This window comes from Ursus arctos, unplaced genomic scaffold (assembly GCF_023065955.2).
Source record: "Ursus arctos isolate Adak ecotype North America unplaced genomic scaffold, UrsArc2.0 scaffold_18, whole genome shotgun sequence".
NCBI lineage: Eukaryota > Metazoa > Chordata > Mammalia > Carnivora > Ursidae > Ursus > Ursus arctos.
The window spans coordinates 51,074,083-51,095,606 of NW_026622852.1; the positions used below are offsets into that span (position 1 = coordinate 51,074,083).

The 21,524-nt window shown below is 41.5% G+C and overlaps 3 protein-coding genes across 9 annotated transcripts in view; 2 read left to right on the forward strand and 1 right to left on the reverse strand.

Annotated features, from left to right (window-relative positions):
* Positions 1-779: 779 nt before the first annotated feature.
* HSPA5 (heat shock protein family A (Hsp70) member 5) lies at positions 780-5,410 on the reverse strand. The gene is made up of 8 exons (XM_026513959.4): positions 4,990-5,410; positions 4,656-4,887; positions 3,875-4,012; positions 3,428-3,540; positions 2,946-3,336; positions 2,588-2,825; positions 2,105-2,272; positions 780-1,685 (listed from the first exon to the last, which is right to left on the reverse strand). The coding sequence occupies exons 1-8, from the start codon at positions 5,109-5,111 to the stop codon at positions 1,123-1,125; spliced, it is 1,965 nt and encodes a 654-aa protein (XP_026369744.1). The 5' UTR covers positions 5,112-5,410; the 3' UTR covers positions 780-1,122.
* Positions 5,411-5,637: 227 nt separating this feature from the next.
* Positions 5,638-11,668, forward strand: LOC113266411 (hypoxanthine-guanine phosphoribosyltransferase-like). 2 transcript variants are annotated; one of them, XR_008959988.1, is made up of 2 exons: positions 5,638-6,096; positions 10,291-11,668. XR_008959988.1 is itself a non-coding variant. In XM_048223444.2 (2 exons), the coding sequence occupies exon 2, from the start codon at positions 10,384-10,386 to the stop codon at positions 11,056-11,058; it is 675 nt and encodes a 224-aa protein (XP_048079401.2). In that variant the 5' UTR covers positions 5,645-5,733; positions 10,291-10,383; the 3' UTR covers positions 11,059-11,668. The 2 variants fall into 2 exon arrangements, 1 of the variants encoding a protein (XP_048079401.2); XM_048223444.2 differs by having other exon boundaries at positions 5,645-5,733.
* A 4,193-nt stretch (positions 11,669-15,861) lies between these two features.
* Positions 15,862-21,524, forward strand: part of GAPVD1 (GTPase activating protein and VPS9 domains 1) — a 75,624-nt gene continuing 69,961 nt past the window's right edge. For 2 of the 6 annotated variants that reach the window (XM_026513963.4, XM_048223119.2), the window contains exon 1: positions 15,892-16,036. The gene's annotated coding sequence lies outside the window, so the exon portion shown is untranslated. Of the gene's footprint in view, positions 16,037-21,524 lie in introns of all 6 variants that reach the window. The other 4 variants (XM_026513962.4, XM_026513964.4, XM_026513960.4 and 1 more) reach the window with 3 other exon arrangements.

Genomic DNA, 21,524 nt, shown 5'->3' on the forward strand with positions numbered 1-21,524 from the left:
AGCCACCAGAAAATTTTAAAGATAAGGGGAAGTTGGAAATTTCAGCTATGTTCAAGACAATTCTACCCTTGGGCACTGTGAAATGGCCCTTGCCTAGGTAAGAATGTTTACCTTTCCTGCCCCCCCCCTTTTAAGATTTTATTCATTTGACAGATTGAGAGAGAGAGTGTGTTCTTGCATGAGCACAAGCAGTGGGGAGGGGCAGAGGGAGAAGGAGCAGTAGACTCTGAACAGGGAGCCCAGGACCCCGGGATCACAACCTGAGCCAAAGGCAGATGCCCAACTGACTGAGCCACCCAGGAACCCCCCCCCCCCCACTTTTTAAAAATTTATTTTATATTGCAAGGGGTGGGGGGGAAGGGGCAGAGGGACAGGGAGGGCCTCAAGCAGACTCTGTGCTGCGCTTGGAGCTGACACAGGGCTCAAATCTCATGACCCTGAGATCACAACCTAACCAAAAACCAAGAGTCAATTGCTTGGCCCCCCTGCACCAGCCAGGTGCCCCCTCCCTCCCCATCCCTTTTTATTAAAGATTGGAGAGAGAAAGAGGGAGGGGGGAAGGGGAAGAAGCAGAGGGAGAGGGACAAGCCAACCCCACAACACGGGATCATGACCTGAGCAGAAATGGAGAGTCCCCCGCCCCTCTCTTTAGATTAACATCAGGCAAATTCCCTGAAAAGTATTCGGTAAAAAACCCCAACGCCCCTCCCACACAAGTGAGAATCTAACCTTGAAGCAGCTGACTTAATTAGAAGCTTATCACAAAAATTAGACCAGTGTAAATAACAAACATTTATTGGTGTCACTTATGGTAGAAAAAGTTCCTACACCAGATGCGCATGACCCAATTGTTAAATAGAACATTTCCAAGGTGAACACACGCCCTAATCCAGCTTTTTTACCCACTTTTTAAGATAGCCAATTCTTCCTTTCCCCCCACCCCAAGACATGTGAGCAACTGCTAATGAAAAGCAGTAAACAGCCACTTGGGCTATAGCATTTTCAACTCCACTCCAAGGTGAAGATTCCAATTACATTCGAGACTTAAGTTCTTTCAATTTTCTCCTAACGAAAGTTCCTGAGTCCAATATTTACAATATTACAGCACTAGCAGAGCAATGTCTACAACTCATCTTTGTCTGCTGGTTCCTCATCACCAGTTGGGGGAGGGCCTGCACTTCCATAGAGTTTGCTGATAATTGGCTGAACAATTTCTTCTAGTTCCTTCTTTTTAGCTTTGAAATCTTCAATGTCAGCATCTTGATGACTTTCTAGCCATTCAATCTTTTCCTCTACAGCTTTTTCCATGGTCTCCTTATCCTCAGAGGAGAGTTTACCTCCCAGCTTTTCTTTATCTCCAATCTGATTCTTTAGAGAATAGGCATAGCTTTCCAATTCATTTCTAGTATCAATGCGCTCCTTGAGCTTTTTGTCTTCCTCGGCAAACTTCTCAGCATCATTAACCATCCTTTCAATCTCTTCAGGTGTCAGGCGATTTTGGTCATTCGTAATTGTAATCTTATTTTTGTTGCCTGTACCTTTGTCTTCAGCTGTCACTCGAAGAATGCCATTCACATCTATCTCAAAGGTGACTTCAATCTGTGGGACCCCACGGGGAGCAGGAGGAATTCCAGTCAGATCAAAAGTTCCCAGAAGGTGATTGTCTTTTGTCAGGGGTCGTTCACCTAGAAGTTAGACAAAAAAACTTGTTAGTTGTTACTGGCAAACACTATGGATTCTTACACTTCAGTCCGGTGGAGCCTACAGTGGCAAGGGCATGCTTATCTAGCTAGGAGTGGGTCAGTATTGATCTGTAAGGAGGAGCAAATGGGACTGTGTTACTACTTTTAATTGAATTTCATCTACAGCATTATGAGCTCTTTTCTAGGAGCCAGGTTAGAAGTTATTTTTAAAAGCAAAGAGTGCCAGATAGCTAGATAAGAGCTAGATTTGGGGGCTGACTCTACCAAACGCAACACTAGTCATATTAGGGACGCCGTCTGAAAATAGTAGGTATTTCTTTCCCTTCTCATTTCAATAGAATAGATTAAGAAGTCATGCTTCTCAAAAACATACTATGTCATTCACAAACGTAGGGTATTACCTTCATAGACCTTGATTGTAACAGTTGGTTGGTTATCAGAAGCTGTAGAAAAGATCTGAGACTTCTTTGTGGGCACCACGGTGTTCCTTGGAATCAGTTTGGTCATGACACCTCCCACAGTTTCAATACCAAGTGTAAGGGGACATACATCAAGCAGTACCAGATCACCTGCAAAGGTAAGTTAACCAAGGTTAAATTCTAATTCAAGAGTCACAGGAGCACTACCAAGCAGTCTCCCCCTGAACTGTATCTTTTCCATCTTGCCATTTAATGTGAGGTTCTGTGCAAAACCATTTCAGAAGGAATGAATTAAATATAGCTGCTAATGATCTTGAAACTCAGCCAGGTCTTATCCTCACTTTACCCTTTACTAGCTGTGTGACCCTGTTGCTCATGTTCTATTGCCTTCTAAAGCAATAGATAATTATACTCTTCCTATCGAGCTACTGAAGTACTGTGGAAGATGCTATGACAGCGACATACCTGTATCCTGATCACCAGAGAGTACACCAGCCTGGACAGCAGCACCGTATGCTACAGCCTCATCTGGGTTGATGCCACGGGATGGCTCCTTGCCATTGAAGAACTCTTTAACCAGTTGTTGAATCTTTGGGATTCGAGTAGAGCCACCAACAAGAACAATTTCATCAATATCAGACTTCTTTAAGTCAGAATCCTCCAGCACCTTCTGAACAGGCTTCATGGTAGAACGGAACAGATCCTAGAACAGGAAACACAATTCCTGTGATGAAACCTATTATACTTAGATATTGTCTACATATCTAAATGCAGCAAAGTCTAACTAGATCTCATTAGCAAAGCAAAAAACCAAGGAACATACCATATTTAGTTCTTCAAATTTGGCCCGAGTCAGAGTCTCAGAGAAGTCTTCCCCTTCATAGAAAGACTCAATTTCAATTCTTGCCTGATGTTGAGAAGACAGGGCCCGTTTGGCCTTTTCTACCTCCCGCCGGAGTTTCTGCACAGCTCTGTTGTCTTTCCTAACATCTTTGCCAGTCTTCTTTTTGTAGAGTTTGATGAAGTGTTCCATGACACGTTGGTCAAAGTCTTCTCCCCCCAGATGAGTATCTCCATTAGTAGCCACGACTTCGAAGACACCATTGTCAATGGTGAGAAGAGACACATCAAAGGTTCCACCACCCAAGTCAAACACCAGGATATTCTTCTCCCCTTCCCGCTTATCCAAGCCATAAGCAATAGCGGCTGCTGTACTGTTAAGAGAATGAGAAAGAAAAAAAAGCTTAGTAAGTTTACATTCTCCCTATTTGGCAAATATGCCATACTTTTGAATTCAACACTCACGGCTCATTAATGATCCTCATAACATTCAATCCAGCAATAGTTCCTGCATCTTTGGTTGCCTGGCGTTGGGCATCATTGAAATAGGCTGGTACAGTAACAACTGCATGGGTAACCTGAAAAGATAACAGAAGGTAACTAAGTGTATTTTATCACATGGTTTAACTCTTATATAAATTGCACTCAAACCATCACTTTAGTTTCTAAGACAATTTGTTTGTTAGATGGGTATATTATATGTAATTTTATACCCATGGATTTGCAAGCATGAAGTGGTAACACATGAAAAGTCCCTAGTATTTTCTGGCCCACAGTAAAACATGCAAGTAATTAAAATTGGTATACATGGATGTCATTCATATTCAAATTATCAAAACAATGAAAGCATCTACACAATAAATTAAGAATAGGAAAAATAAAATTACTTAACATTGTTCTAGATATATTTACCTTCTTTCCTAAATAAGCCTCTGCAGTTTCCTTCATTTTAGTGAGAACCATGGCAGAAATTTCTTCAGGGGCAAATGTCTTTGTTTGCCCACCTCCAATATCAACTTGAATGTATGGTTTAGTTTTCTTCTCAACAACCTATTTTAAACAATTATTATTATTTTCAGACACAGAAGAACATTTAAAATTTTAAAAAGAGGACTGTCTATGGGGCGCCTGGGTGGCACAGCAGTTAAGCGTCTGCCTTTGGCTCAGGGCGTGATCCCAGCGTTATGGGATCGAGCCCCACATCAGGTTCCTCCTCTATGAGCCTGCTTCTTCCTCTCCCACTCCCCCTGCTTGTGTTCCCTCTCTCGCTGGCTGTCTCTATCTCTGTCGAATAAATAAAGTCTTTAAAAAATAAAATAAAATAAAATAAAAAAATAAAAAGAGGACTGGCTGAGTCCCACTTCCTCCCCCATAGTTTGGTTTACTGTGGTCGCTTGGAACTGAATATTGACTAGAAATGTTTAAGGATTATGGGTGCCTTACAAAGACAAGCCTCTTCAGTTTTAATCAGACTCTTAATCCTAAACCATGTAAACAGAATAGTTATCTGTGAAATGTCTTTGGTTGCCAGGCTTACTTTAAGTTTTGTAACATTACCAAGATTACTCAATAAAGTTATTACAGATACACCATGTTTGTATTCTTTTTGTTGTCTCAACAATTTTTCAGTAAGGTCTTAAATACTCCAACCACCACCGCCCACCTCTATCGGGTGAGGAAAACCCCATCGAACCTTGAAAGGCAGGAACTTGATGTCCTGCTGCACAGACGGGTCGTTCCATGTGCGGCCGATGAGCCGCTTGGCGTCGAAGACCGTGTTCTCAGGGTTGGAGGTGAGCTGGTTCTTGGCGGCATCGCCGATCAAACGCTCCCCTTCAGGAGTGAAGGCCACATAAGACGGCGTGATGCGGTTGCCCTGATCGTTGGCGATGATCTCCACGCGGCCGTTCTTGAACACCCCGACGCTGGCGGAAAAATCACCAAGAACGCACGGAATCAGCATCGCGATTCTCACAGCAGCCCAAGAGGCCACGCCCCATTCCCCCCTTTCCACAAACCCCACTTACCAGGAGTAGGTGGTCCCCAAGTCGATGCCGACCACCGTGCCCACGTCCTCCTTCTTGTCCTCCTCCTCGGCCCGCGCCGCGCCGAGGAGCAGCAGCACCGCAGCCACCAGGGACAGCTTCATCTTGCCGGCGCCGTAGGCCAGTCCGTCAGCAGGCAGGCGGGACGTCACAGGCAATCCAGCCACAGGCCGCAGCACCCGAGCGCACCGAGATTACTGATCTGAAGGTACACGGCCCGGGGTCAGCAGGAGCAGCAGATAAGGCGAAGAGCAGGTCCGGAAAGAGGCCTCGGCGCTTACCCCTCACACTCACAAAAATCCCCCCAAGTCGATTAGTCTGTGATGTCTCGGCCAGCGTCGACCGCGCTGTCGCCGAGGCCGCTTATATACCCTCCCCCCAGCCCCGTCGTGGAGGCCACCGATTGGCGCAGGCCCTGCTCGTTGGAGGCCTCTGATTGGTCCAGGCCACCAAGCTGGCCGTCGCCGATTCGAAGCGGCCTCCTCCGCAACAAACGTCACTGCTACGCCCCCCCGGAGGACTCATTGGCTGCTGGCCGCACCCGACAGCTACCAATGGGAGGCAACATCCGCCCCAGGCGCAGGCCCCATTGGTTCAGCAGCTGCCTGTCCCTCGTGCGACCTCTCACCCGGAGGCCGTTTCCGCCGGTAATGGCAGAAGTCCCGCCTTGCACGCTGGGCCCTGAGGGGCCGGTGCCAGTGTGGAGTGCGTGATTCCCTCGAGGAGGTGTATTTTGGGTCCTTTGCTTCTTTTTCTCTGCTGTCCGCTTGTCCCTCCTCTGCCCTTCATCTCGAAGCGGGAAGCAGCTCTTCCTCCTCTCAGCTTCCAATCCATCCCAGGCAGGCAGGTCTCAGCGTAGATGCTGTGATCGCCTCAGAACAAATTTCTTTGCCCTTTATAACCGCTACAGTTCTGGGGTGTCCGAGCCTCAAGGCTTTTTGTTGTTCTCCGGCCCGCAGCCCTCGAGCGGGGGCCTGACCGGAGCACCGTCCGGCAGCGGATCGTGGCTCTAGCCATTCTGTCGGCCCTGCTCTCTCTAGCCAGCTATCTTTGTCTATACCAGGTTTCTCCACATTGCCCTACCCCACGGTAAGTCACAGGCCTGGCCAAAGTAACTGCCTCCTCGCCCTGAGTCCCCACCCCAGTGTGACAGCCCTCTCCTGAAGAGCTTTATAATGCCATCGCTCCCACCTTGGGATGTATCATTTTTCTAGCTAGCCGCCACTTCCCTTCTGCGCTCTTTTTTTTTTTTTTTCTTATTTGCAAGGCCTTCCTCGTCCTTTATTCTTGATACCCTTCTAACTTCACTCTTCCTGGAAAAGGTCAGATTGTGCTTAAACCCATCTGATAGACGAAGACGTCTTGATATTGCCTTTACTCATACTTGTATAACAACCTGTAGCAAAAAATAATAGAGGCTACTATTTAGACTTGCTATGTGCCAAGCATTGTTCTGTTTCCTATGTCATTCGGTCCTTACAGTTTAATACTTGGCATTTCCCATTTTCCAGATGAGAAAATTGGGACTGAAATATTAAATAACTAGTTTAAAGTCATAGAGCTAGTGAGTGATGGAGTTAGAATTGATATCCAAGTCAGTTTGGCCCATAGCCAATGCTCTTAGTTTTTTTAAATTACTTAATTCATTCAGCAAATCTTTTTGGAGGACCTGCTATGGAAAGACCAAAGGTCTGATACAAAACATTTTAAGATGCTTACCAAAAAATGCATGGGACATTATCATAGGAACTGAAGACTCCAGTATTTTTCCACTAAATGTATTTTTGAGATTCATGGTATTCATAATACCATGTCCAAATAGCGCTGAAACATCTTACACACGGTTTACTAAGATGCTCAGCCTAAGAGTCAGTACTCAAGAATTTTCCTTTCTCCTTCAGTGCTTCTCAAAGGTTATGCTGGTGACTCAGAATCGACTATAGAAGTTGCATCACCCATCTTACAACAGGGCTTGTAACACTGCCGTAATACTGACCCTCTATAGGTTGCATCAGTTCATTATTTAGATAGAAATCACCAGCCACTTTACAGCTTCGTATCATTTCAAACAAACTTTGTATATATCATCCATTTCTCTTAAAAGCAAAGCAATCAGTTTCAGCCTTGTCCTTGATTTGATGGAGTAATCTTTTGCAACTCTCTTTTTCCTAAGATTTAGATAAGTGATATCTGGGTAACTTCCAAAGGGAAAGAGTATATTGGTGCTTGTATCTTTTTAAAACCAAGTGTATTAGGTATATATTATTGTATAATCCAAAGTGCGATCTTTTATTGGTTGAATAGAAAAGTGCATCGATGAATCTAGTTTCCTGAATGTTAAATGCCAATAATAGTATTGGTGCCAAATTATCAATATTTAAGAGCTAGCCACTATGCTAAACACTTTATGTGCATTATCTCTTTTAATTCTTATGAAAGCATTTTTTTTAACCCTTATTTTAGAGCTAAGGAATCTGAAGCCCCAAGAGGTGAAGAAACTTGCCCTGGAGATTACAGAGCTGAGAAGATAGGGAGCCAGGATTTGAGCCTTGGCAATTTGATTAATTTCTGTAGTCTAGATTATCATCCTGAGCTTTGGGTTTTTCATTTATATCTTGTTTAGGGTATAGAGTAGTTATATAGTTTGCAAATATTTTGATAATGAGTGATAGACAAATGTAGATTTTTATCCAGTAATTTAAAGCAGCTTGTTTCACTTGTGCTCCTATGGGTAAGGAAATAGATTTCTATTTCCCATCTGATCTCAGCTAAGCAGAGTTAGGACTGGTTAGGATCCAATGTCATTTAGTTTCTAAATCTTCCTTTCTGAAAGGGAAATACAGGCATAGAACAGGAAGGAAAAGGAAAAGACTTATGTAATTGACAAATTGAATGTTTAGACCCTGATAATTGAGAATTTCCACATCCTTTGTTGGGGAGAATATTCAACTAAGAGATAAGGCACATGACCTTGGGGAAAAACCTACCAGAGCCTCAGTTTTTTCATCTATTGAACGTCAGGGATTTCTGTCCTGTTGGTTTTAGTGGCTTGTTTCAAGGATCAGATAAGATACTGTATATAAAGGTTTTTGGGAATTTGTAGGATAATAGGAATGCTCTTAATCATGTGAATATACTATGGGAAGAAATTTTAGAAGCTCTTCAAGAAAACCATCTCTTGAGAGTCAAAGTTTCAAGATTTCTTTCCATGGAAAATAATGTTTGGTGATTATGTTGAATTTGACAGACTTTTGGAAATATTTTTTTAAATGTTCTAATTATTCTCTTATATTGGCTACATAGATGTCTTTTTTATTAAAAGACTGGGCCCTTAGACCCTTGACTTTCCCTTTTCTTAGAGCATTTACTTCAAGAAAACTCTAATTGTAGGGGTGCCTGGCTGGCTCAGTCGGTGGAGCATGTGGCTCTTGATCTTGGGGTTGTAAATTTCAGTTCCACGTTGGGTGCAAAGTTTACTTTAAAAAAGTAAAGTCTTTAAAAAAAAAGAAAAGAGGGACTGGGCCTTAACCTTTATTAAACAACTCAAGAGTAAAACAGAAGTATCTCCCTGACACCTGAGCCAGGAACAATACTAGGTATAAGTCATGTAGCCTTTTTTTGTGTGTGCTTTTGAAAGTGCAATGTGCTAGGCAATCAGTTTTCTTTGTCTTGACTCTTTTTTTGTCCTGACTTTTTTTTTTTTTTTTTAAGATTTTATTTATTTATTTGACAGAGAGCAAGCACAAGCAGGGGGAGCTGCAGAGAGGGGGAGAAGCAGGCTCCCCACTGAGCAGAGAGCCCAACTTGGGCTCGATCCCGGGACACTGGGATCATGACCCGAGCTGAAGGCAGACGCTTAACCGACTGAGCCACCGAGGCGCCCCTGTATTTGATTAATTGAAAAGCATTTTAGTTTTATACAGAAAATGTTTTAATTTTTCTTCTGTTTTAAAGTTTCCATTGAAGTAAAATAAGCTACTAAATATAAAGAGCCACCTCTATGGAATTTGAGTGATAATATTTGAGTGATAATATGTATCCTAAATTTCTAAATTTTTAAAATAGGAAATATAGGGGCACTTGCTTGGCTCAATCAGGGGAGTGTTCAAGCCGTGCATTAGGTGTAGAGATTACATAAATAAATAAATACATACATACATACTTAAAAATATATTAAAGTAGGAAATAAATGTACATGGTATAAAATTCAAAGGGTACAATGTATAACATGCAATGAAAATAAGTCTGCTTGCCACCCTTTCCCCAGCCTTATTCCTCTACACTGGTAAAGGTAACCACTGTCACCACTTTCTTGTGTAGCCTAGAGAGGTTTTATTCATATTCATATGCAGGGTGTGTGTGTATCCCTATTTTAAAACTAGAGATGGAGCATGCTACATACATGGTTCTTCTTCCATCCAGTTAGCTATATTTCTTGGAGATTGTCACAAATCCACTGCCTCTTTTCTTTTTTAAATGGCAATAGTAGCTACCCTCAATTGAGTATTTACTATGTGCTGGATAGTTTACATATCTCAAACCTTTTTATTACAAATTGCAATATGAATACAGAAAAGTACATAAAATGCAAGTGTACAGTTTAATGAATAATTATAAATCCCTAGGTATTCAATATCCAAATCAAGAAAAAGAATGTTGTCAACATCAGGAAGTCCTCACTTTTTCACCCCAGCTGACCCTGATTCCCTCTTCCATAAAAAAGTTAACTTTTCTTTATTGTACAGTCTTTAGAATTTTACCATTTAGCTTCTGTCTTAATTACTATAGCTTGATATCCAGTAGGACATGTCTTTTCCACCTTCAGGGTGTCTTCTGGTATTCTTGGTACTTGTATTTCCAAAAATTTTAGAATTAGCTTGTCAAGTTGGCAAAACAAACCTATTATATATTGTTAAGTAAGAAAAGTAAGTTATTTAACAGTATAATAATACTATACCATTATTTTTAAATATACCTCAGTCTTAAGTCTCAATTTCTTAATTGAGAAATTGAGAAGTTTCTCAATTTTTCAAGTCTTAAGTCTCAATTTCTGTATTCTAGAATTTTTTAAAAATTGCATGAATTTACTATTTAATATTTATCAGGAATGAACAATTTTCTGTTTTGAAATGATAAATTGTGTTACTTCAAGATGATGAAACATTATGTAGCTATTAAAATTGTTGATATCTATATTTTTCGAAGAGTAAATTGTAAGTATGTTACTTTTTTTGTCTACATTTTCTAGTTACTTAAAAAAAAAAATCCCTGTTTATCTATCAGGAACTTACTGAGCTTGAAAAACCTTTAAGAACTTAAAACTAAAAGTAATACAGAAGAGAACTGCCCTCAGTCCACGCACCAGCCAGCTCCATTATGGCAACCCGAAGCCCCAGCATTGTGATTAGTGATGATGAACCAGGTTATGACCTAGATTTATTTTGTATACCTAATCATTATGCTCAGGATTTGGAAAAGGTGTTTATTCCTCATGGATTAATTATGGACAGGACGGAACGGCTTGCACGAGATGTGATGAAGGAGATGGGAAGCCATCACATCGTAGCCCTCTGTGTGCTCAAGGGGGGCTATAAATTCTTTGCTGACCTGCTGGATTACATTAAAGCACTGAACAGAAATAGTGATAGATCCATTCCTATGACTGTAGACTTCATTAGACTGAAAAGCTGCTGTAATGACCAGTCAACAAGGGACATAAAAGTAATTGGTGGAGATGACCTCTCAACTTTAACTGGAAAGAATGTCTTGATTGTTGAAGATATAATTGAAACAGGCAAAACAATGCAAACCTTGCTTTCCTTGGTCCAGCAGTATAATCCAAAGATCGTCAAGGTTGCAAGTTTGCTGGTGAAAAGGACTCCTCGAAGTATTGGATATAGACCAGACTTCGTTGGATTTGAAATTCCAGACAAGTTTGTTGTAGGATATGCCCTTGACTATAATGAGTATTTCAGGGATTTGAATCACGTTTGTGTCATTAGTGAAACTGGAAAAGCAAAATACAAAGCCCAAGATGAGAGTTCAAGCTGAGTTTGGAAACATCTAGAGTCCCATTGAAATCACTAGTAAAATGATCAAATGTTCTAGTTGTGTGGCCAGCCACTTTGAGGGGCTTCTTGCGTTTTCTTCTAAGAATTTTATCTGTTTGGTATGTTTGTTAGAAATGTCATTTGCTGCATTCCGAAAGTCTTCATTTGCACTATAAGCCTATAGACCATCAGTTCCCTTTGGGTGGATTGTTGTTTGACTTGTGAATGAAAAATCTCTTAAACCACACCACTGTTGAATGAAAATATTGAAATTGTATCTGTAGGAAACATTTAAAGAGAAGATATATTCATTTTTAATTGGTATTTTAATTTTTATATGTTCAGGAAAAAACAAGTGATTGAATATTGTTAATTATGCCACTGTGTTTAGAAAAGTAAGAAACAGTTTTTGTATCAATGACACTATTTAAGAGGTATTGTTTTGTTGGATAAACCATGTGTCCTTGAATTGTTTTAGTGTTTCAGTAGTATTAACTGTATTTTCCTACTTACTTATTCAGATTATTTCTGGTGAATCTTTGTCAACAGTTTAAGTACAAATCAATAAATTCCAAAATACTTAAAAAAATAAAATACGAGAGAACAAAAAAGGTCAGTGAAAGATGTTTAAGATATAATTACATTGGGGCACCTGGGTGCCTTCATCAGTTAAGGGTCTGCCTTCAGCTCAGGTCATGATCTTAGGGTCCTGGGATAGAGCCCCACCTCAGGCTCTCCACTCAGCGGCAAGTCTCCTTCTCCCTCTGTGACCTCTCTTGCTTTTACTCTCTCTCTAATGAGTAAATAAAATTTAAAAAAAGATAAAATTACATTAAAGCTATTTCATATGTTATAGGTTAAATCAAATATGTACCAAAGTTTTATGTTGCATTAACATGACAGTTCCTGTCTGTCTGGACATCTCTGATACTGATAGAAAGATAAGGTGTTTTTTTGTTTTGCTTTGTTTTAAGTAGGCTCCACACCCAGTGTGGAACCTTGAGTGTGGAGCCTAACACAAGGCTTGAACTCATGACCGTGAGATCAAGACCTGAGCTGAGATCAAGAGTCAGACACTTAACCAACTGAACCACCAACCCACCCAGGAAGGACAAAGTTTATAGTAGATTTCACTGTGCTGCAGTTCAAGTTGCATAATTTATGTCTCTGTTTTATAGGCGTCTTTTCCCTCATTTTCAGTATTCTCAAGTTTCAGGCTTTTATCTGTTGCCCGCATCTTAGCCAAGAATTAAAAATTCTTTGGCAAATGTTACAAAACCATATTGAATTGCTTGGGCCTTGGAAGAATCCCCAGGCAAGTGAGGGGCCCTAAATCATAAGCTCCACCAGCTTCATAGTAAATCCACCTCTGAATACTGCTACTATTTCTGAGCCTGCCATTGGGGGCCAGTGTAGGACAACCAACGGCCCAAAGCATGGAGTAAATTTATGTAGTCTTGTCCTTTGCCTGTAACTGGGCTGTTCCAAAGGGCAAAAAACATTTTATAGAGAAATACTATCTGCTACTTGTGTAGAACAGCTTCCATGCATGTCTTTCTGGATTTTGTTGTTTTTTACAGATTGCCAGAGCTTTAAAAAATTTTTCCCTTAAAAAATTTTTTAAACTATGTTAACTACGTTAAAAAATAACAGTTAATTCACATGTATTTTTTGTGACTCAATGTACAGTCAACCTAAATGTCCATCAATAAGGGATTCTAAGTCAACTGTGGTAGGTGATACTACGGAAATACTGTGCAAAGTTTCAAAACTGAGGTAGATTTTTATGTATTAATATGGAGTGAAGCTCAGGATTTATTTTTAAATGAAAAGAACAGAACGGTATGTGCAATGTGATCCTATTTGTGTTACCCCCTCCCCCCGCCCCGCCAATCTAGACAGATACTAACAGATACTAAATTGTGGCTCCCTCTGGGTGGAATTGGACGGGAATCGAAAGGATTTTTTTGACTTATTTGTATTGTATACAACCTTTAAGGCCAAGAATGAATTTCTGTATTACTTGTTTGATTGAAAATGAATTTTAGAAAAAGAAATGTAGTAAATGTAATGGTTCAGTTAGCTTTTAGCATTGAAATTTTTCAAGAAGATTTTTATTTATTTTGAGAGAGAGAGCATGATCGGGGGGAGGGGCAGAGGGAGAAGAAGACCCCACTGAGCAGGAAGCCTGATCCCAGGACCCTAAGACCATGACCTGAGCCGAAGGCAGACTCCCAGCTGACTGAGCCGCCCAGGTGCCCCAGAAATTTTTTTTTTTTTTAATTGAGTTTGCCACTGTGCTCTGATTCTGCAGCAGAGTAGTCTAATGGAGAGTATGGATTTAGGAATCTGAAGAACTGAGCTCTAATCAAGACCCAGTATGAATTCCGTAGCTATAGATGTGTAACTTCATATCCTTGTATATCAGGGAAGGCTGAGTGGTATAGTGGGAAGAAACGAGCTTTAGCCAGGGTTTACTGTTTATTTGTCCCATTCATTTAAAAAAAAATGGAACAAAAATATGTACTACATCCTAGGTAGTATGCCAGGTTCCAGAGGCACAGTGGTAAATAAGATGGGGTTCTCTGCCCTCAGGAAGTACTATTTATTGATTTTGAGCATCTGTTCACCTCTTGAGTCCACTTCTCCATGTGTAAAAGGTGTTGAGAACACTACCTACTACATATTCCACAAGAATTACTGTTGTAGGGGCACCTGGGTGGCTCAGTCGGTTGAGCGTCTGCCTTCGGCTCAGGTCATGATCCCAGGTTCCTGGGATCGAGCCCTGCATCCGGCTCCCTGCTCAGCCGGGAGTTTGCTTCTTCCTTTCCCTTGGCTCCTTGCCCCTACTCATGCTCTCTCTCTCTCTCTCTCCCCAATAAATAAATAAAATCTTTTTTTTTTTTAACAAAAATTACTGTTTTAGTGATCCATTGTTTTAACGTGGGAGTTGTGTTCCTGGGGTGTGCTGGGTGGGAAAAAAATTGAAAACTGCCTATTTAGTTCAAGCTCTTGATTTATAAATGGCAGAGTAGGGCTCAAAACAATTGACCATTCCAGTGCTCTTTCCACAACTCTCAAGAACTTTTTGCAATTTTGGGGGTCCTTTCCTTCCTCTCCCCCGTGGCATGTGTGCTCCAGCCCATCTAGAGTACTCGGTGTTAAGTGAAAGTGAACCTTGAATGTGTTCTTTTACACATTCATTTTGCTCAGGCTGAGTTCTTTCTTAGCAATCCTCATATGCCATCTTCCTTCCTGAAATCCAGCCAGCAAGTAACCCCCAAGTATCATCTCCTTCTTACAGTCATGGCCCCTCAACTTGATGAAACCTTTCTCAGGGATTCTCGTAGAGTTTTATACCTTAGCTTATTATTATGACCCTTAATCTGTGTGACTTACCCTCTCACCCTAGATTGTAAACTGTATCCTGTTGCTTTTTGCATTCCCTTGGTCCTTTGGGCAATGCTTTATAACAGCCGATACATAGTCTTTGATTGAACTGAATTCTTGAATCAGTTGAATGGCAATGATAGCGATAATATCTGACCAGCTAACTATAGAATGCGATCATGGTAATAAAACGAGGCAATAAATAGGAAGCAAATTTTGACAATTTTCAAGAGTACTACATCAAGGAGAATGACTAAATAGAAAGCAATGCGGGAGCTGATTCACATTTGAAATAGTTGGAAAACTGAGTATTATTACTTTTTTTTTTTTTTTTTTTGCCTGGAGACTCCCAGTGTTGGAGGATATAATCTTTGTTTTCAATGTTTTGAAAGGCTGTCAAATGGAAAACATTGTATATTGCTTCTGGCATCAGAACTAGCACTGGAAGGAAGTAAAAGGGAAGCCCATTTCACCGAAGGCAGAACTTTCTAACTTCTGAAGCTGTCCAACAGGGGAGCAGGCTATCTCACTTAAGATAGTGAGCTCCCTGAAATTTGAAGTGTGGAAATAGAAGTTGGAAGAGGAGGGCTCCTGGGTGGCTCAGATAGTTAAGCCTCTGTCTTCGGCTGGGGTCGTGATCTTCGGTCCTGGGATGGAGCCCCATATCGGGCTCCTGGCTCAGCGGGGAGTCTGTTTCTCCCTCTGCCTCCCCCCCCCCCCCCCCGCTCCTGCTCTCCTCCTCTCTCTGAAACGAATAGATAAAATCTTAAAAAAAAAAAAAAATTGGAAGACCGTCTGGCTGGAATTTCTGCCTGGGCGGGAGTTGGACTAGTGACCTTTAAGATGTTTTCCAGTTCTAAGGTTTCTATGACTGTTCAGCTCCGTTGACTTGACATTTGAATATACCTGAGTTATTTTTGTAAAATTAAAATTTTATCAGATAAATCAGTCAACTTAAAAAACTATATGGTCAAATATACAGTAAGTAAAAGGATAAAACGAGGACTGGGAAATCAGGTTTAAAACTGAAAATCCAGATACCGCTGAAGGCAACTTGGGAAACTTTTAACAGGAAGGGAGAAGAGGTGTGTGTGTGTGTGCGTGTGTGTGAGACGAGTGATGTGTCCTGGGCAAGCGACACTTGTTACCGAAGATGTAAATGCTCTAAATTCTTTTACTTTACACGTACTTGCACAGGCGGGTTTTTCCACACCCAGCAGCACCCTACGCGGAAGCAAGGTCGCGCGTCTGACGAGGAACAATTTTTCGGAAGGCGCCTCGCGTTAACGCAGAAGCCCACGACCGCTCAAGCTGGCGGCCGACTGGGCTGGCAAAACCGGAAGGGCCGTTCTGGGCCGTTCTGGGCGCCCGCGCGAACCACCAGTCCCAGGGGCCCCCGCGGCGCCGCGCACGCGCGATGGCGTGGCGGCAGCGCCGCCGCAGGACGCAGGGAAGCCAGCTTGCGAGTAGTGGCGGCGGCGGCGGCGGCGGCGGCAGCGGCGGTGGCAGCTCGCGGCGAGGGCGACGGCTCCGAGGCGGAGTGGCGGTGCGGCGGAGACCTCGGTGCCCTCCTCCGTGTGAACCCCGTGGTGAGTGCGCGTCTCCGGTTAACTAGCGTGGAGTGCGCGGCTCGCTGCCTGGCGGCTGGGCTGGTTTGGCCTAGGGCCGCAGCCTGCGCCTAATGGCCGGGCCGCCCAGTGCAGCTGACCCCTGGGCCCTTCCGTCCCGAGTCGGTAGAAGTGGGGGTAGGGGGACACACGGTTAAGCCCAAGGGACAGATGTGGCGGCCCCCGGGGGCCAGGGCGGCCTGGGGCAGACGGGAGGGAGGGACGCGTGGGGGATGGGATGGGAAAGGACCGGAGAACGGCGGGGCGGCTTCGGGTGGGAGCCACAGGCGAGCGACCTGGCAGGTAGAGAACTGAGCATAGGAGGCGAGAAGGAGGTGGAATATCTTCTGAGTGCCGCTGTTGAAGATGTCATGCTTCGGGGACTCTTGACAAGCTGGACTCCTGGGTCTGGGGGCAGCCCACCTACGAAACACACACACACAGTATACTTGGCATTTTTCCACTTGCTGTTGGATATCTTGGAAATGAGGGACTGTTGGTTGCTTCCATCTCCCTTCTTTCAGCTTCACCTTTTATTGACTGTCAAATTTAAATGGGTGCTGGCTAGGCAAACCATAGAAATAAACAGTGTTCTGTGTATGTAAGATCGTGGAAAAACAGGTGTAGTGGTATGTTCAGATGAGAGCTAGGCCAAAGGAGGAATCATTGTTTTTATTTTAAAATTTGTGACAGAAGTCAGTTTGAGCACAGCTTTGAACTAGAAAGGATTTTAACCTGGGATTTCACCAGTTGGATAGAATATAGGGGATTTTTGAACTAGAATGGGGATAAAATCACATCTGTTTTTATTGTTTGATAACTAATTTATTAGTTCCTTCAATTATGAATGTAGGCAACAGACCACAGCGGAATTAGCAATGCCTGTGACTTTGTCATCAATTAAAATTACAAATATTTTTGTATCGTGTCTACAGTTTTTGCAGATATCTCAGAATAGTATTTATGCTTATATTTTTTTCAAATTTATGGCATTATTAGACACACTCTTAGATCTTGTTATTTAATGTGATGATAAAGCTCACATATTACCAAATCACTATTTTTAAATAATAGTTCTGTATAATTGGTTCCGTTCAAAATTTCATATATTTAATTATGTATTTAAAAGCAATCTGAGGGGCGCCTGGTTGGTTCTGTTGGTAGAGTGTGGAACTCTTGATCTCAGGGTCGTGAGTTCAAGCCCCATGTTGGGTGTCGAGATTACAATCAATCAATAAAATAAAAATAAAAATAAAAATAAAAATCTATCTGAGAGAGAGTCCATAGGCTTCACCAGACTACCAAAAAGATCTGTGGTGCAAAGAGATTAAGAACTCCTAAGGTAGAAGTAAGTGTTTGGGGATCTGTAAGTCAGCCTCGAAGGATATTTGAATTTTTTTTTTTTTTTTTTTTTTTAAGAAAGAAGACAAGGCAGATAGGATTATAGTATGGATGAAAGAGGAAATTTTGTACACAGGGAAGTAAAAGAAGATTTGTCTGGGTCAGAGTAATAATTTTGAAAGATAGACTGCAGATACTTCATTCAGGGTGCTGGGGAATCAGCAAAATAATCTGAGGAAAAAAGGGAAGTGAATACTTTGGCCCTTAGATTTTTGTAGTAAGGCACCGCCTAGTTCTAAGTGGTTGAAGCCTTCTAAGCTCTTGTGTAAGCCTGTGAAAGGAAATTTTAGTGCGGGCTGGTTTTCTTTAAATCATATAGGTAGTGTGGCTTTTAAAGAGGGAGATATGCTTTTTTTTTTTTTAAGATTGTATTTATTTATCTGAGGGGGGGGAGAGAGAATGAGAATGAGTGGGGGAGGGGCAGAGGGAGAAGCCGACTTCCGCTGAGCAGGGAGTTGGAGGGAAGTGGGGTTCAGTGTGGGGCTCAATCCCAGGACCTTGGGATCATGACCTGAGCCGAAGCAGACTCTTAACCAACTGAGCCACCCAGGCACCCCAAAGAGGGGGATATTCTTTTTTTTTTTTTTTTAAGATTTTATTTATTTATTTGACAGAGATAGACAGCCAGGGAGAGAGGGAACACAAGCAGGGGGAGTGGGAGAGGAAGAAGCAGGCTCATAGCGGAGGAGCCTGATGTGGGGCTCGATCCCATAACGCCGGGATCACACCCTGAGCCGAAGGCAGATGCTTAACCGCTGTGCCACCCAGGCGCCCCAAAGAGGGGGATATTCTAATTTTTTTTTATCTTTTAGTAAAAACCACAGTATCTCTCTTCAAATATATTTTCCTATTGCTATTATTTTTCTCATATATAATAGAAAGTGAATGTGCAGGTGATAGAGTTGGAGAATTGGTAAATAATTTTCTCGAAATTCCATTTTAAATTCTTACAGTTCAGCTTCATTTTGGCCTCAGACTTCTCACTGACAGATCACTGTTAACATTTCTTTAGAATATGTGGGACTTGAAATTTGCAACTGTTTGTAAAGCACCTGTCAACACCTTGCGTGAGACTTTTTTTTACCTCTAAAATAATAGCAATAATGGAAAAACCACTGCAGCAAACTCTTTTTTTTTTTCTGGAAAAAATAAAGGGGGGGGTATGGAAAAGTGGAGAAGAGTATTTTATGAAAAGATATTGGTGCTGAAATAGTTTATGTTGAATTGAACACACCGTATGACAAAATCACTGCCTTGGAGAGATATTGCCTGATACTTTTTGTGTCCTTACACTGCATCCTTTGTCATTCTTTGTCCCCTGCCCCTTTATTTTTTTTAATAGCATGTATCTATCTGATATCATATTATCTGTGTATTAGTTTTTTTAATTTTTTGTCTCCCCATTAGAATGTTAGCTCTGTGAGAATAGGGTGTTTGTCTTTGCCACAATGCTGGAGTAGTGGCTGGCACATGACAGGTACACAGTAAATACTTGATGAATGAGTAAATTAGTTAATTTATAAGAGCTAGGTTATTTATTTCTAGGAATAAAATATCTATTTTTAAAATCTTACAAATAGTATTATGTATGCTGGGTTGAATTTGAACCTTTTCATCTTTTTTTAAAAGACAAGAAATTATTTCCCAAACACTATGCAGTACTTTTGTGGGCATTTGGTTTCATGTGGGCACTAATCATTCTTAGTACTTGCTGCCATTAGGTTTGATTATCCTGAACATTCTACAATGATGTGATAAAAGGAAGGGTCTGTGGATGAAGTTCTTATTTTGCTAAGGTTCTTTTACTTTGTGATCCTAGGTTGGTATAAATGACACTGAATTTTTCACATCAGATTGATAAAAAATTTTAATGTCTGACAGTATCAAAGTTGGTGAAGATGTCGCTGAAAATGGTAATTTAGAAACTGCTGTAGGACAGTTTCTATGTAGGACAGATTCTAAACAATGTAGGAGTTTAAATTGGTACAGCTGCCTTGAGAGACAACATTTGCAGTTATTTAGTAAAGTTGAAGATGGGCATACCCTGCCTCATAATTTCACAACTTCTGGAGGGCAATAAGAATGGGTGGAGGTGGTGCAAAGGGGATGATACTGTAAGTTTTCTTTAAAGACTAAAAGCAACTATGATGATGTTAACAGTTCTGGAAAACTGAATGCAAGTGCTAAGTCATCTTTGCACCTTTCCTATATTCTGTTGATTTTGTGTTTTGAGTCCGTAACTTTTTTTTTAAAGTAGTTTCTACACCCATGTGGGGCTTGAACTCTCAACCCCGAGATCAGGAGTTCCATGATCTTCTGACTGAGCCAGCCAGGCACCCCTGAATCCATAACTTTTAAGTATTGTTTCCCAACTCTTTGAAAAATTGTAAGCCTACAGAAGAGTTGCAACAGTAGTATAATAACACCTTTGTACTCTACCTAGATTCCATAGTTGTTAACATTTTGCTATGCTTGCTTTATGCATTAGTAGACACATTTTTTGCTGAACCATTTGAGAGGTATAGATACCATCAGGACACTTTACCCGTAAATATGGGTATGTATTTCCCAAGAACAAACACTTTCTTCTACATATTTGCAGTTCAGTTGTCCCCTCAAGGAATTTAACATGGATATAATATTATTGTTTAACGTATAGTACCTGATTCAATTTTCCCCAGTTGTCCCAGTACTGTCCTTAGATATTTGGTTTTGTGTTTGACCCAAGATTCATTTAAGGAGCTTGCATTGCATTTAGTTGCCTGCTTGAATCTGGACTGATTTTCCAGCCTTTAGAAGGGGGCGGGGTGGAGGGTGTCTCATGACAGTAAGTATCCAGACCAGTTGTTTTATAGGATGCTCCTCAATTTGTATTTGTCTGAATGTTCCTGCATGATCAGATTCAGGTTAAACATTTTTGGTTGGAAATGGTGTGTAGTTGATTTTAGGTCTCAGTGTATCACATCTAGACGCATCAAATGTCAGTTTCATTATTGATGTAAATTTGATCATTTGAATAAAGTAGTATCCACTAGATTTCTATTGTAAAGGCACCCTTTTCCTTTGTAATTAATAAATAATCAGTGATGTGATTATTTTATTTTATTTTTAAAGATTTACTTATTTATTTTAGAGAGAGCAAGCACTTGTGTGAGCGGGAGGAGGGACAGAGGGAGAGGGAAAGAATCTCAAGCAGACTCCCCGCTAAGCATGGAGCCCAACATGGGGCTCGATCCCAGAACCCCGAGATCAGCACCTAAGCCAGAATCAAGAGTCCGACGCTCAACCAACCAAGCCACCCAGGCGCCCCTCTTTTATTTTTTTAATGTAAAAAAATCTTTTCTCCCTTTTTAAAAAGGTTTTATGTATTTGAGAGAGAGACAGAGATGGAACATGAGCAGCGGGGAGGAGGCAGAGGGAGAGGGAGAAGCAGATCCCCGCTGAGCAGGGAACCCCATGCAGGGCTCAGTCCTGGGCTCATGACCTGAGCTGAAGGCAGACACTCAACTGACTGAGCCACCCAGGCGTCCCCACATAATGTTTGTTTTAAACAACACTGGTTTAAGGGACACCTGGATGGCTCAGTTGGTTAAGTGTCCAACTCTTTGTTTTGGCTCAGGTCACGATATCAGGGTTAGGAGATCTAGCTGAGTGATGGGGTTATGATCAGCATGGAGTCTGCTTGAGTTTCTCTCTCCCTCTCCCTCTGCTCCGTGCCCCCCTCCCCCATGCTCGCTGTCTCTCAAATAAATAAATCTTTAAAAAAAAAAAAAGCACTGGTTTAAGGCAATAGACTTCTAAACCTGCTCACAGAGTAATACATGCAATATTGGAGATAGACTCAGAATTTTATACTTCTGTTTTTATTCATTTCTCAGTTCACACTCTTCAACCTGTCTTCTGTATCAAAATATCAAACATCAAATATTTTTATATCAAAATATGGAAGTTTCAGAGTCTAATGTGAAATTGTTTAGCAGAGCACTAGTAAATATTTGACCACTGTGCACAAGGCATTCAATCCATAAAGTAACTTGTTCTGGGGTGCCTGGGTGGCTGAGTCGGTTAA

Bases quoted from the DNA above. Each gene is read 5' to 3' on its own strand.
- HSPA5 (XM_026513959.4), bottom strand. From the start codon at position 5,111: ATGAAGCTGTCCCTGGTGGCTGCGGTGCTGCTGCTCCTCGGCGCGGCG. The intron at 4,888-4,989 runs GTAAGTGGGGTT...TTTTTCCGCCAG, and splicing joins TTGGGGACCACCTACTCCTG to CGTCGGGGTGTTCAAGAACG. The intron at 3,541-3,874 runs GTAAATATATCT...TTATCTTTTCAG, and splicing joins AGGCTTATTTAGGAAAGAAG to GTTACCCATGCAGTTGTTAC.
- LOC113266411 (XM_048223444.2), top strand. From the start codon at position 10,384: ATGGCAACCCGAAGCCCCAGCATTGTGATTAGTGATGATGAACCAGGT.